At 45.2% G+C, this 16123-nt stretch overlaps 1 protein-coding gene across 1 annotated transcript in view; it reads left to right on the top strand.

Moving 5' to 3' along the window:
• SV2C (synaptic vesicle glycoprotein 2C) overlaps positions 1-16123 on the top strand; it is a 267398-nt gene that overhangs the window by 221475 nt on the left and 29800 nt on the right. Inside the window, exons 4-7 of the mRNA XM_004703529.2 lie at positions 4843-4976; positions 5457-5546; positions 14233-14343; positions 14788-14876. Coding sequence (XP_004703586.1) covers positions 4843-4976; positions 5457-5546; positions 14233-14343; positions 14788-14876 — 424 coding nt within the window. The remainder of the gene's footprint in view (positions 1-4842; positions 4977-5456; positions 5547-14232; positions 14344-14787; positions 14877-16123) is intronic.

Here is a 16123-nt window from a genome sequence, read left to right as displayed (position 1 = left end):
CATAAAGTCCTCTTCAGACTCATGAAACACATGCAATGATGCTGAATGCAGGAAGATCACAGGCCAGTGGGTGGGAAGTCTTGTGGATCCAGTGGATTTGTAAGCATCTCAGCTCTGGCAGAGGTATCCGAGTGGCTTCTCCAGCTCCAGGGATCTGGCTCCATCAGCCTCTCCCCATGTATCTTCTCCACAGGAATGTCTCCCAGGGAGTGAGCACGTGTCCCACCTCCAGTGAGTTATTATCTCCTTAGCGCCTTCAAATGAGGTCTTCAAGCTACTACCTGATTGACAGGCTAGACTCCACCCCTTCACTCTGAATCCTCAAATTGACACCAGATTATGTAACTATCACAGAATGGGACCCAGAACCCAAGTGGAAAGGTCGGCCTTCAATGAGAGCTCACGAACAGTTCACCTGCTGTAAGCACAGGGACGGCCTGGATTTAGATGGGTGTGTAGGGTTAGGAATGAGAAAACAGAAGGCATGAAATTCTCTCTGCATTTATTTCTCAAGAACTACAAGGTGGGGTCAAGTACAAGGAGGGGGTGGTCAGTTGGAGACTCCACGCCCCCCAAAAAAGGATACAAAATCATTTTGAAGACTAAGAGGAAAATCATATTTCAAAAAAATGTAGAGAGAGAAGGGTAAAGGGAGAGTATGGGTGTATGCACACTCACACAAGCACGCACACACACACTCATCAAGCTAGGGACCAGAAGATTGGCTTCACAGCTCACCAAGTAGAGAAGGGGCTGAGCAGCAAAGACTGTCCTAAACTTTAGCTGCTAGAGCTGAGAATTGATACCCAAAGAAGCTGCACCTGGAACTGAGCAGACCTGGACTCCCCTGGGCTCAGATTGTTATTCGTAGTTCAACTTCTTCTATAGGCTGGAATCTGCTACACTGCAGTCACATTGGTATCCGTCTCTCTACCCACTCATGAGCTGTGCGGGAAGGAGAGGGGCAATATTCCTACTCCCAGCTGTCCAGGGAGAGCCCTGAAGCCTTTGGAGAGGCATCTGGAAATAGTAAGGCGAGAGGACACCATCTAATTTGTAAAATTACATCTTCTGAACCAATTTATGTTCACAGAAGAACCAGAGACCTTCTTATCACTTACCTTGCCTCTTTGTCCTTGTGCTTTAGCGTGTATTCAGTTTGTGCCTGCAGACTGTCCTCTCGTCTGACAATTAAAACGTTGTGTTTGCTCAGCTTAACCAACGCAGGCTTTTATTGTTTAGCCAGTACTTAAAGTAATAAGATTTAAAGTCTTTACAAAACAAGTTCTTTGTCAAGTACTCCCTCAACTCAAGAACACTTTGTTCTGATAACCCAGCATTCTGTGATGTTCACCTTCCTGATACAATTGCTGAAGACAAAATGGGTGCATAAGCCATTCTGATGGTGCCTGGCTATCAAAAGATACAGAGTCTGGGGTTTTAAAGGCTTGAAGATAAACAAGCAGCTATCTAGGTAAGAACAAAGCCCACATGGAAGAAGCACACCAGCCTGTGTGATCTTGAGGTGTCGATGGGATCAGGTATCAAAGACCCAGAACAAAAAATCATATCAATGTGAATGAGGGGGTGGGCAGAGTGGAGACCCAAAGCCCATCTGTAGACAGTTGGACATCCCCTTACAGAAGCGTCACAGGGAGGAGTTGAGCCAGTCAGGGTGCAGTATAGCACCGATGAAACATACAACTTTCCTCTAGTTTTTAATGCTTCCTCCCACCCTCACCCCCCCCCTATATCATGACCCCAATTCTACTTTACAGATCTGGCTAGACCAGAGCATGTACACTGTTACAGATAAGAGCTCACAACACAGGGAATCCAGGACAGATAAACCCCCTCAGGACCAATAATGAGAGTAGGGATACCAGGAAGGGAAGGGGAAGGTGGGGTCAGAAAGGGGGAACTAATCACAATAATCTACATATAATCCCCTTCCAGGGGGATGACCAACAGAAAAGTGGGTGAAGGGAAACAGCGGTTGGTATAAGACATGAAAAAATATATATAAATTAACAAGGGTTAGTGATTTGGGTGGGGAGGGGGATGAGCTGATACCAAGTGCTTAAGTAGAAAGAGACTGTTTTGAAAAGGATGGTGGAAACATATGTGCAAATGTGCTTGACACAATAGATGGATGGATGGATTGTGATAAGAGCTGTAAGAACCCTTAATACAATGATTTTTTTTAAAGTGAAAACAACAAGTTCTTTGTAAAGAAGCAAGAAGATCAGATGTGAAGTGAACAAGATGCGTTTTCTTCATTCCACCATAGGATGTCTCCTGCTGTTTGGAAACTTGAGACATTTGAATTCTGCTGCATAAAACTTGGAGATTAAGCCCTGGTGGCATAGTAGGTTATCTGTTGGGCTACTAACCACAAGGTCAGCAGCTCAAAACCACCAGCTTCTCTATAGAATAAGATGAGGCTTTCCACTCCCATAGCTGTACCGACTTGGAAACCAGCAGGGCCTGTTCCACTCTGTCCTGTAAGGTCGCTCTGAGTAAGAACTGACTCGATGGCAGTGGGATTGAATGTTAACAGCATAGTCAACCGATAATCCACAGAATCCACCTTTAGTATAAGTCCATGACATTTTTATTAATCTAAGATTGAAATAGTATGTCATTCAAGTTTGCATCATTTATAAACACATTTGATGGTTAAACAAGTGTATCAGAATATGTCAAAAAGTATTACTAGTAAGGTTCTGATTAATACAAAACAGATTTATTCACCCCACCCCCAAAAGTGTTTCAACATATTTCTGTCATCAGTGACAGCCGCAGGCAAGTTTTCTCATTTACTTTCATTTTGTTAAGATGCCTTAAATTGCAGATCCAACCAAAACAGTGGTTTCTGAGGTGATCTACTGGGTCAGTGAAATGTAAGGCAGAGGTTGGCTCAGAAGGTTATAGGACTGTTTGGGGTTATTTCCAAGAGGTAATTATGATAGATTTTCTCAAAGGATACAGGAAAATCATGGGAGTTTTTTATTAAGAAATTTTAAGGAAGCTGAAAATACATTGGTGAGACAAAGGCTAGGTAAGTTGTGCCAAGGAATTATTTTTCCATCACAACATGCACCTACTCATTCTTCGAAGGTAGCCAGGGCTGTCCTGGGAGAATTCAAGGGGACATGGGGGAGGGAGGGATGGAGAAGAAGGAAAAGTGAAAATGAGGAGCTGACAGTGAGGGCTCAAGTTGAAAGGAAATGTTTTGAAAAAGATGATGACAACATATGTTCAGATGTGTTTGACACAATGGATATATATATATGGATTGTGATAAGAGCTTTAAGAGCCTCCTCCCAAATAAAATTAATATAAAAAATTCCAGTTCAGTCCAGATAAAGTCCATAAGTTCTGTATTGGCCCATAATTCCCATATTAGCCCATGAATTCCTCTTCAGACTCACACAATGCATGCAATGATGCTGAATGCAGGAAGATCATGGGCCGGTAGGTAGAAAGTCCAGTGGGTCCAATGGCAGTGGAAGCATTTTCAGGGCTCTGGCTGCCATCAGCAGGCTCCATGTGGCTTGTGCACATGAGGAATGTGCAGCAGAGAGAGTGTGTGTCCCACCTCCAGGGAGGAAGAGATGAAGTCCCAGAATCCTCATGAGAAGGCCCTGTCCACAAGAAGGGATCACCAGGCTGTGATCTGATTAACAGGCTCGACTCTACCCCTTCGTTCTTATTTATCAAGTTGACATGAACTTGTGTAACTATGACACCGGTCAGCCAGTTTTCTATGACTCTGTAGCAATGCTTTCTGATTTACCCTTGAAGCTATGCGCCGATGTAGAAGATCCTGCCTTGAATCCTGATGGAGATGATTCTGACGTGTTACTCGGGCTTTGTGGCCAAGAGTTACGTCACCTCCATAAATGACCTCTAAGCCTCTCAGTTGGCTCCTGTGTTTACAAAGAATAATTGTACTACTCTCTCTTGGGTTGGGATTTAGACTACCTGACTTTTGTTCCTATAAAGCCTTCCCGGAACCAAGCATTATTAGAATTACAATGTTACCTCATACAATCCATCTGTGCCTCCATAAATCTACTCTGCATTTTCCAGTCTACTGGATACGCCCTCATTAATTCTCATTTACAACTATGGTCGCCATCAGCCTTCAGCCATGAGGGAGGCATTCCCATAGCGGCTTCCTTACAGGTCTTGAAGGGATTTCTCTTGCCATCCCAGGACAGTATGCTTTTCTTGTTGTAATAAAAATACCTCTTACAGATTTACAGTCCTCTTGGTCGGTTGCACTGTGTGTACATGGAGAAAATCCCGGGGGTGGGGGGCCAACCCCGCTGAGAGGAAAAGAGAAGGGAAGCAGGTGGGAGGGAGTACCTCAACCCCACCTCCCACCCTTTGTTCTCGGCTGGTATGTCCTTGATTCAAGTCAAATATAAAAGTAGTGAGCAAGAGAGTACAGTGGACACAGTACCAAGAGGACGGTCTCCTGTCTCACAACCATGGGGTGGGGGGGGGGAGGATGGAGCATGATTTGGAAGAACAAACAGTGGCATAGCGACTCTTTAGAAATAAGCATTGTCTCAGATTACTCCACCGTGGACTTGGAATTCAGTGGTACGTGAACACATGTTGCACCTGCTCCTGAAGGCCATTGTCTTAGGTTCACAGACTTTTCCGCTTGGGGCTGCTCTCAGTGTCCTCCAGTGGAGCGGGGCATTGTGGGTGAGGCCCCGCCCCTGCTTCTGTGGCCAGTAAGACGATGGCTGTGGCGACCTCATTTCCCAGTAGGCAGCCTGAGAAGAAGGAGCCTCCCCTTATGCGCGTCCTGCCCTCTTTTTCCAGGCTGGAGCTTCAGCATGGGGTCGGCCTACCAGTTCCACAGCTGGCGTGTGTTCGTCATCGTCTGCGCGCTCCCTTGTGTCTGCGCCGTGGTGGCCCTCACCTTCATGCCTGAAAGCCCCCGTTTCTTGTTGGAGGTAATGCTTATTATTTGAAATGCTCAAGTACCCTGCGTGGGAAACGCTCCTTGTGAATTCTAGGAAAGTATATTTGCCTTGTCGGGGATCTACTTCTTTCTACTAGGGTGCGACGGAAGGTTGGGTCTCAAGGAGATGTGCTTTCCATGATGGTGCAGCAACATGCTGCCTCGGGGCCAGAAAGCCCTCCTGCGCCTCCCTAAGCAAGTAACTTTCACTCAATGAGGAGGGCAGGGCTTAGGGTTTTATAAATTAGTTTCTACCATCCAGACGTGCAATGCCTTGCTCTAGACCCATCCATTCAATTGGCAATTTACTCAATGATATCCCAGGGGGCTCCAGCTCCGATGAGACTACCTAAACTTAGCTGCACAAGTCCATCCAGTTCGGCCTGACAGTAGGAGGTGGACGGTCACAGGAAAGTCAGGAAACGGAAGTGACTCCCTTCTTAGCCCTTTGCTGTCTCCTTGTATTTCTTAGGTCGGGAAACATGACGAAGCTTGGATGATCCTGAAGTTAATTCATGACACGAACATGAGAGCACGGGGCCAGCCTGAGAAGGTCTTCACGGTGAGTGCTGCTCCTCGGGGAATCTCAGCACCACGCTCAGCACCTGCGTCGAAGGGCTAGATCGTGAACAGTTTTGCTCCGTGGGCCCTGTGGTCTCTATTGTACCACCTGGCTCTGCCACGCTAGCACAAAAGCAGCCAAAGACAAGATAGAAATGAATCCATGTGGCCGTGTTCCACTAAATCTTTATTTACAGAAACAGGCAAGGGGCCCGATGTGGCTCACAGGCCATAATTTGTCAACCTGGGACTTTGCCTATTTAGGATAACACGAAGCTGATTTATGGGGTGAAGGAGAGACCTCATTGTAATCTCAGACTTCGCTGACCCCTGGCTTCAATAGTTAGAGACAGGAGGCTCTTGGTGTAGGGACCCCAGGTTGATTCTTCTCCACTTGCTGGGAAGAGGGCTCCAGGTTTCTATTAGACCCCCTTGGGTGCTGTGACAAACCCGCCACTCGACATGACCGTTCTCTGAAACATACAGAGGGGCTTCCATACGTTTGCAGAAAAATGGAATGAACAGATAAAGGAATTTCCCCACAGACATCTTTAAACCTTCTCACATTTCCACGTGCTGCTCAGTCAGTGCATTCTGTTTGGTCTGAAGGTCTCGGAGCCTGGTTGAGAACCTAAGCCTTGTGGTAAAAGTAACTGGGCCCAAAAATCTGTGTAGATCACTGACTTGCTGTGTGACATGGACAAATAACACCAATGTTCTGAGCTTTGTTTTCCTTATTCCCCAAAGAGCTATCCTATCCTCTAACTGGTGGAATTATAGAGACTATCAAATGAGAAAATGGATGAGGATAGTTAACATCATTTCAGCCACACTTTATTCCAGAACCAGCAGTCGTTTGTATTTGCACACATTTGTTAATGTATGCACACAGACACACAGGAGTATGCGTGTATATGTGTATTGGGAGAGGGGGAGTCAGCAAACAGAGATAGCAAGAAAAAGCTGGGCTCTGCGGTAGCACCCTGGGGACTCATGACTGGCTAATGGTCTTGCCTTCTCCAGGTGTGTCCTACTTCTTACCTCGTCAGGCCTCCCATGGGTTGTATCGGGTTTCACTGAGTTTGTTGGGGGATCCGATACGAGTTCTCATTGACAACCCACCTGAGGAAAGCTTGGTGTAAGGCGTAAGGCAACGCCTGAAACCTGGGCTTCCTAAAGAGACCAAACCAAGCCCTATTAAAAATGTCTCCTTAATTAAAAGAGTATGTAAGCATATAAGTGAAAAACCAAACTCACTCCCATCGAGTCAGTGCTGGCTCATAGTGGCCCTGTAGGGCAGGGTAGAACTGTCCCTGTGAGTCTCCAAGATTGTAACTCTTTATGGGAGTAGAGAGCCCCATCTTTCTCCTGAGGAGCTTCTGGTGGTCTCAAACAGCTGACCTTATGGTTAGCAGCCCAACAAGGAACCACTACACCACCAGGGCTCCTACATCAGCCTATAGAAATCTATCAGATTCCTAACAAGAAGATCCTTCCAGCTTGAAAACCAGATCACTTGTTCACTTAAAGCAACAGAAAGACATTCTCATCCATGGAAATTCGCTGCCCTTGAGTTGATTCAGACGCAGAGAGACCCTATAGGTACGCCTCCCCTTGTGGGCTTCCAATATCTATGGGAGTTGGGAGTAAAGCTTTATGGGAGTGAAAAAGCCTCGTCTTAACTCCTGTGGAGCTGCTGGAGGTTTTGAAGTGCTGACCTTGTGGTTAGCAACACGATGTATAAACCACTACACCACCAGGTTTCCTATCGTATGGAAGAACACTGCCACCCCCACCCCACCCCACCCCAAAAGATACCACCCAGGTACCTCTCTTGCAAAAGTGACTTGCTGTATGCAAACCAACATGACACAAAGTTAAACACTCAAGAAACAAGTCATTAGCACATGGATTTCTATGTACGCCTTCTCACTTGTTGACTGTCTCGTTATCTGACATTGTACATTAATGACAGTAGTCAAAACTCCATCTGTTTTGCATATTAACAAGATAATATCTGGCAGTAACACGTGCCAGGGTGTGGGGTGAAAGAACACTGGCGGTGATAGTTAAGTTTATGGGCCAACCAGGCCCTGATTCTCAGTGGTTTGGCAGTACGTTAATGGACAATTTCGTAGTTATATAATTACAAACTGGCAATTATGTAATGTTGTAATTTGGCCATTATGTAATGATATAGTCATCCTCCCTTTTGTGATCTGATGTAATCCTCCTCCATTGTCACATCACAGCTATTGGGAAATGGTCTTGTTGATAAGTAAGGAGTAGGTATAATGGTTGAAATATAGTAACATCTTATGTGAATATTAAATATCTTTCATTAAATATGAAATTTTCTCTTTTTTAACATTCCATAACAGTTTTGTGCACTCAAGGGGATAATCGTGCACAAAATTCCTCTTATGAACATGTAGGCTTTTGAAAAAATATAAAAATAACCCCTTGAGATTAGCTATAAGTTCTATAATTTTGAAAAACACTAAACATTAGAAGAAGAAGGAAGATGTAGTTCATTTATAGGAGACAAGTAGTAAAGGAATTTTATAAATGAAGTCTTAAAGCAAGTCAAAATTGAAAATACATGCGGTAGCTTATTAATTGAATGAAAACGTACAAACACTCTTGGTAAAAGATAAACTTTATCAGATTGAAACAAAAGCCCAAATCAACCGTGGGTATTTTTCATGGCACTGAGTGGCACCAAATTCTGAGCCCTCATTAGCGGGCATGCTGCTCTCCGGGCTTCCACATGGAGGACCAAGAGGGAGTCCTCATTGCCTCTTCCAGCCGCGCCCCCTACTCCCACCAAAGCCCTCCGTCATGGCCACCTGTGGCCTTTTCTCTGAGATGCCAGCGTTCTCCTTTGTAACTCTGAGGCCTTCACAGACTGTGAGATACTTGGTAAAATCGTAAAGTGATTTCCTGGGGTTCAAAAGGAGAGAACAATGTTACTAGAGGATCAAAGCAAAGTAACTGCGCCTAAAACTAAGCTTTGTATTTCCAGATCCCAAACGGTCACTGCAGCAAGGTGGTTCCCACTCCCGGGAGCCCCTGTGGTACAGAGCAGAGCCCTTGTGTCTGTTCTTACAGAATTAGCAGGTCAGCAGACCCGTCTTCTGTGGCACTGCTGAGGGGATTCCAACTGCCAACAGTTAGATTAGTAGTCAAGCCCAAACCTTTTGCCCCAGCTCAGGAACTCTAGCTTTCTGGATAACAAAGGCTGAAGATCAATGTAATGACTTTTAATTACCGTATATACTCGAGTATAAGCCAACCCGAATATCAGCTGAGGCACCTAATTTTACCACAAAAACTGCATTAAAAATGTGCTGGAAAACGGCTTATACACAAGTATTTATGGTACATCACTTTCAATTCAAATTTAATGCAAACTATCAATTTTATGGAAAGATCAACTTTACTCAAGTTCTAAATTGAGAGGAGTTTATTCACAGACCTGATTGAAGGGGACAATGAATAGTATAATGTACATTGTCTTCCATAACAGTTCTACATGCATGGCTGCTTTTTCACGTGTGGCCATTTCTTAGCTCAACAATTAATATTAAATCAGAATTTGGTAAAGGAAGACAGGCATATGGGAAGCCAGAAAAAGGTGATCCAAGTTTGTAGTTTCAACATGATCTAGTTGGACAGCATGAATATCTCATTAGATTACACATGCATGCACATAGCACCTACCACAACCCACACTTTACTGGCTTCTCGTTGCTCTCAGCATAAAGACAAAAATCCTCAAACAGGCCAACAAGGCCCTGCCTGTCTGACCCCTGCTTATGTGCCAGTTCTGCTCTCTCAGCGACACGAGTCATTCAGCTCCTCAAACCAAAACCGAACGTGCTGCCGTCGAGGGGATGCCGACTCCTGGTGACCCGATAGGACAGAGTAGAATAGAACTGCCTCTGTGAGCTTCTGACACTGTCACTGTGGACGGGAGTAGAAAGCCCTGTCTTCTCCCTTGGACCTGCGGGTGGTTTCAAACAGCTGACCTTTCAGATCACAGCCCAACACAAAACCACTAGGCTACTAAGGTTCAGCTCCTACTACCTGCTATTTTACCAGATGATCTGGCACTGGTGTTCCTACTACCTGCTATTTTACCAGATGATCTGGCACTGGTGTTCCATCCGGATGGGTGCTTTTCCATATTGTAAAAATAAAGTTCATTCTCGCTGGGGAAAGTCAGGCTACATTAGTGCAAATTGGACACGTGCCGCCTTTGGCTGTCACTGCGAGTCCTGCTTCTGCTCTGGCTCAGCCTTCATCACTGAAGACCCTTCGACCTTGTGTTTGTCTTCAGGTAGCCCACTCTTCCTAGTTGCCCAAGACGCTTTTTTCTCACACTCCTGGGTGTTTGCACTTTCTGTTCCTCCCACTTGGGATGTCCTCCGAGCAGTTGACATACATGGAAGATTTTCTTTCCCAGAAGCCTCCACTCAAACTTCCCCGCCCATGAAGCCTTCCCCCTGCCCCCGAAGTCAAGTGTTCTGTACAACGTTTCTCTCCCGTTGTATATAGGCATATATGAGAGTACTTCCCACTGTATATGGTAACTTCTTAGAAGGTCTGAGGTTATACATCATGTCTCCAGTGAGTGAATGAGTGAACACTAATGAAATGAGAGGAGACCCCTAAAAGTAGTATGTTGAGTGTTAAGAACACCTCTGTGATATGAAAGGGAGGGATGGGAGGAGGGAGATGTTCAAATGTCACAAAGTGTCATGGATGGTTGTGACCTGATGGAATTTGGATCCCATGTTCAACTGAGCAACGCTTTGTGTCAAATACATAACCAGGCAGAGGCTACTGCCTGTCTGATAGAATTCAAAAGACAATGAAGGCCCTCAAACTGCCTCTGTCAAACTGAGGCACCTATAGGCTCCACAGGTGGAATCAGGGTTGGGGGGCACACAGAGGTGGGGGGGGGGGTGAAGGGGTGATGACATCAAGGGGTTCATATAGAAAAAGAATGTTTGGATTCTGATTGTGGTAGCAAATGTACAATTCTGCTGTACCTGATTGAACTATGGGATGATTTGATATGTGGATTAATCCTAATTCATAAAATAAATTTTAAAAGATAGAATGGCTGCATTGGATGTTAACAGGCTTTCCAGGAACATCTGTTTGAAAGTTATCCTTAGCAGAAGTGATACGTGTGCATATGTTTGTGTGTCCTCCCTTGGATCGATCCAAAGCAGATATTCCGTGCTGATTCGCTGGGGAAGGCAGAACAGGTTCACAGAGGAACTGGCTTCCTTTTCTCTCATGTCCGGTTTGTCTGCTGTGTTGAAAGCATTGCTTCTCTTGTAGGTTTGGCAGCTAAAGGAGGCTAGCGAATCATCGGTGCAACTTTTCCAGCTGACCTTCCATGGCTTATCTCTCTCCCCACCACCCCCACACTGTGGAGGAGGCCGTGGGTGGTACACACCGTAGCATGCTCAGCTGCCAAGTGAATGTTGGTTTGAGACCACCCAGAGGCATCTTGTTTAAGGGGCCAGAGACCCACTTTTGGGAGAGCAGCCATTGAACACCTATAGAGGACACCTCTTCTCTGACATATAGTGGTGGGGGAGTGGGGGGCGGGTCTTCAAGAGTCAGTCACCTGGATGACAATTGGTTTTATTTGTTTTTGTTTTTATTAAATATCACATAAGAACCAGTGTTGGTGTCTGAAATTGAAACTGATTCACTTGACCTTGAATCATGGTCACCTGTGAACATTTGCTGACCTCTCATTATGGGAGATGGAAGATCAGGGCCAGGTCTCTCACAGGGACCCTCGAAGGATAGAAGTTTGATGGGGGAAGAATTCCAAAATAAACCCCAACCGCCCTCCCCACCCTGCCATCAGTCACTTCTGACTCGTAGGTGCCCTAGAAGGCAGAGCAGTGCTGTGCCTATGGGTCTCTGAGACTGTAGATCTTTGTGGGAGTAGAAAGCTTCTTCTTTCTCCCTCAGCGTGGCTGCCAATTTCAAACTACTGACGTTGCTGTTAGCAAGCCAATGGCTAACCCACTGTGCTGCATGGGTTCCCTGGGAAAAGCATTAGGAAGTTTTTGTTTTGTTTTAGGGTCAGTTGATTTTATTAGCGTGCAAAGGCTAGGACAGGTGGACAGGTGGTGTTCCCAACCAATTTTGTTGACAATTGGACATCCAAACATAAATATGCTTTAATCTATAGTGCACGCCATGTATTTAAAAAGACCACACACAATTGTTCAGAAAGCAAACATAACTTTTTTTTTTTAATTTTTTACAGAATTTCTAGAAAAAAATGTAAGTGAATGTTTTTGTGTGACTTTGGACTCGGCCAAACTTCTGAAATGGCACCGGGATTAAAACATCTGCAATGTGAGGTTCAGATGAAAGGTTGTAAAATATCACAGAGACAAAGGGTGGCATCACTCTCCAGACCATGAGATCACGAGGGAGTATTTTTCAGGGGTCATGTTTCTCACGTACGCAGGTTCCAAAGGAAAGCATGTTCAATCACTTGAGTCTAAGGAAGATAGTTTAATAATCCAGAAGGCAATCTCTCTGGATGTTGCATCTGCTACTGTGGGTCTGTGAGCATTTGCTCCGAGGGGGGCACTGTTGCCTCCTATTAGCCCATCATGGTTCGCTCTTCCTCTCTTTCTCTCTGTGGCTCCTTCACTGTTTCCTCACTCCGTTATTTTCTCAAGGCGCTGTTGGGCTCTGTATACTGTCAACTGAAACCACTGTATGCCCGTGGTTTCCAGTATATATGGACTGGTTACATTGCCCAGTATGTATTTTGGTGCCTCGGGTGTTAGATTTGTTTCTGGGTATATTTGACCTTTTGAGTCAGAAAAAAAAAAATGACAGTGATTTTCCTCTATCAGCTCTAGTTTTGGAGATACAGCGCAGATGCCATATACCACCCTCCACTGCACCTCCCCATCAATCAAGAGGTTTGGGTGTGGTGTTAACTAGCCTGGGATACAGGACCTGCACACTAACTTTAGTTAAAGGAGTCTGTGTTGTACTAAATGTTTAGGTCCAAGTTATTCTTCACATGGTGTCCTTTGATGCAAAGAACAGAACAAGGTGAACATGAAATTTTCCCCACGTACCACATCACCTTTATTAACTGACTAGCAGGTAGTTCCAGGCCAGCAATAAGAGTTACTGAACACTGAATAGGGAGCCCTCTTCACCTGGTGAGTTAAGTGTTTGACTCCTAACCACAAGGTCAGCTATTCCAAAGATAGATGAGCCTTTCTGTTCCCGTAAACATTTACAACCTGAGAAACCCAAAGGCGAAGTCCCACACTGTCCCATACAGGTACTATGAACCAGAATCGATCGACTGAGAGTGGGTCTGGTACAATAAATGGAGTCAAAAGTACTGAAACCCAAGGTGAATGCATCAGAGTTCAAACTCCTCTATTAAAAGTATAACGTTCCAGTATTTTTATATGGCACAACTTCCCCATCTGTGCACTGAGCCTCTTTAAAAAGAGAACTTATCCTATAAAGAAACTCATCCATCTCACCTCTGATGCATTTAACGTAAATTATCCACTGACTTCTGTGTATTAAAATGTGTTCTGAAATGTTTACTGCATAATTTGAAGAAAAATTTAGATCTTCAAAATATTTATGAACGCTGCTATGAAGTCTTACATTTTGGACATTTTCAACTGCCCTCGCAGCTTCCACATATGTGCCTTTTCAATGTGCCTTTTTGTTCTTCACACCTCTCAAGCTGTGGTGTGTGGCTTTGCAGGAATCCAACTTACAGTCTCTGTACATACTGCGCAGCTCCCCATACCAAAGAGAGAAGGCCGCTGCCATCTTGTTGATTCTGACTCACAGTGACCTATCCACAGGACAGAGAAGAACTGCCCCTTTAGGTTTCCAAACCTGTAAGTCTTTGAAAGGCTGCAGAGTGGCTGATGGGTTTGAACGACTGACCTTATGATTGGCAGTTCAATAGTAACCAATTAGTTACCATAGGTCTATACACATCTTCCCTTGAAAGTCCCTTAATACCTAATTCTCTTTCAAATGTTTCTTCCCTGTAATTTGTGGGTCCAGAGTCTTCATCTATTTAAAATTGGGATGAAAAATTTTAAATTAGGATAAACTAATAGCTGAAAATAGGAGCCCTTGTGGCAAAAATAGAAGCCCCGGGTATTGGTTATGCATTGGACAGCGAATCACAAGGTCCACAGTTCAAAACCACCAGCTGCTCTGATAGAGAAAGATGAGGCTGTCTGCTACCATAGCCAATGTCAGAAACTCCCCGGGGCAGTTCTTCCCTGCCCTGTGGGGTCACTAGGAGGCGGCATTGGCTCGCGGGCGGGAGTCTGTCTGTCTGTCTGTTTGTTTGTTTGTTTGTTTGTTTAATAGCTGACAATACCATGGAACCCCAGCGCTAAGAACCTAGAGCTGCTGCGATCCATCCAAAGCAGTGTTCTGACTCGGTGCCTCAAATAACCCAGGAACAAGGCTAAAAACTAAGACACCAAAAAAGTTTTGTTACTGTTGTTGGGCTGTGTTATCAAAGAACCCGCTTTTTCTTGGCGTCGGCTTTCACTTCTTTCAGAACTGTAAACCTAAACGCAGCAACTTCCGCGAGGGGGACGCGGCCCTTTACGCTCTGCTGCTCTTTGCAGGTAAACAGGATCAAAACCCCAAAGCAAATAGACGAGCTGATTGAAATCGAGAGCGACACAGGAACGTGGTACAAGAGGTGTTTTGTTCGAATCCGCACTGAATTGCACGGCGTAAGTGACAAGCCCCGCCCGGACTGGCCCAGTCTCATTGGATTTGCGAATAGACAGGAGGAGGGTAGAGCCGTGTCAGTCCCTGCTGCCTGGGCCACCTGCTTCCTGGACCAGGGCCAGGAATAGAAGCCCCTTGTGGTCAGCAGGGCAGCCGGTACATTCCAGGGTGGAGGAAGGGAAGCTGCTAGGCCAAGAAGCTTGGCGGTGACCCGGGGAATTGAAATCTTGTGTTACTCTATCATTGACCTCCAAAAAAGAAAAACACAGAAAAACGAAAATTCCAGTATTTGATTTCCTTCAGCGTTTGTATTAACGTTTTATGTCTCCCATTCCATTCAAATGAATTCATGGCCAAGGAAAAAAACCTTTATAATTTGGTGGAGTGGGTTGGGAATGTGGTTGACAAAATGGCCTAAGAAAACAAAGTTCTCTAATATTCCACAGATTTGGCTGACTTTTATGAGATGCTTCAACTATCCAGTCAGGGAAAATACAATCAAGCTTACGATTGTTTGGTTCACCCTGTCCTTTGGGTAAGTAATATTGGAACCCTTGCCAGGAGAAATCTTTTTTTTTTTTTTAATTAATAAACCATTTTATTGGGGGGCTCTTACAGCTCTTGTAGCAATTCATGTATCAATTATATCAAACACATTTGTACATATGTCACCATCATCATTTCCAAAACATTTTCTTTCTGCTTGGACCCTTGGTATCAGCCCCTCCATTTTCCCTCCCTCCCCCACCCTCCCACCCTCATGGACCCCTGATAATTTATAAATTATTATTATTTTCATATATTGCACCTTCTGCTGTCTTCCTTTGCCCACGTTTCTGTTGTTCATCTCCCTGGGGTGGTGGTGGGGGTTGGGTTAATATATCCATCATTGTAGTCGGTTTCCCGTCTCACCCCTTTGTCCCCCAACTTCCCCCCTACCCTCATGGTATCGATACTCCCATAACTGTTCCTGAGGGGTTTATCTGTTCTAGATTCCATGTGTCAAGAGCTATTATCTGTACCAGGTGGATTTGTAAGGTAGAACTGGGGTCATGCTAGTGCGGGGGAGGAAACATTAAAGAACTAGAGGAATGTGTGTTCCTGCAGTGCTGGGCTGCACCCTGGCTTACTTGTGGCAGGAGAAATCATACATATTACATTTTCAGGAGAAATCTTACATTTTCATATGGTGCCACTGAGTCTTTTCTTACTTTGCCTGTTAGCCTGCTGTGAGAGAAATGTGTTAGCATAAATCAGCTGACAAGTATCCTTCTCATGAACCAATGATTTTACTTATAAAGCCAGGTTGACAAGACTAATAGTATTTGAACATTCCGGTAAGGCCCTAGCTGATTAGTCCCTCAGGAGCTGTCCACCTTCCTCCCCTCGTCTCTCAGGTCCTGCCACACCGCCCTCTTTCCCTGTGCCTTGGACAGGCTGGGATGTGCTCTCTCGGACCTCTGAGCTGGCCACTGCTGGGGACTTCTTCTCCCAGACAATGCACGGCTCATTCCCTGACCTCCTTTCCTCCGAGAGCACCTTCTCAGTAGCACCTTCCCCTCGCACCTCCTTCTGAAAAGGGCATCTCCTCTCTCCTCCCTCCCGGTCCCACCCTCAACTGTGCCATTGCTCATCTTTCCACCTTCTCCTACCTGAACGACTCCTTGAGTCTGCAGTGTCTTCGTCCCCTTCTGGAGCTCCAGCAAGACACGGGTTTTTCCTGGCACATAATAGGTGTTCAATAAATGCACAGAGCCACCATAGATGTGTTCCCCCTCCCCC

Source organism: Echinops telfairi, unplaced genomic scaffold, assembly GCF_000313985.2.
Source record: "Echinops telfairi isolate 266 unplaced genomic scaffold, ASM31398v2 ScPeMD7_7469;HRSCAF=8507_1, whole genome shotgun sequence".
Taxonomy (NCBI): domain Eukaryota; kingdom Metazoa; phylum Chordata; class Mammalia; order Afrosoricida; family Tenrecidae; genus Echinops; species Echinops telfairi.
Note: the sequence above shows the minus strand (reverse complement) of the source record. Positions and strands in the feature narration are given on the sequence as shown.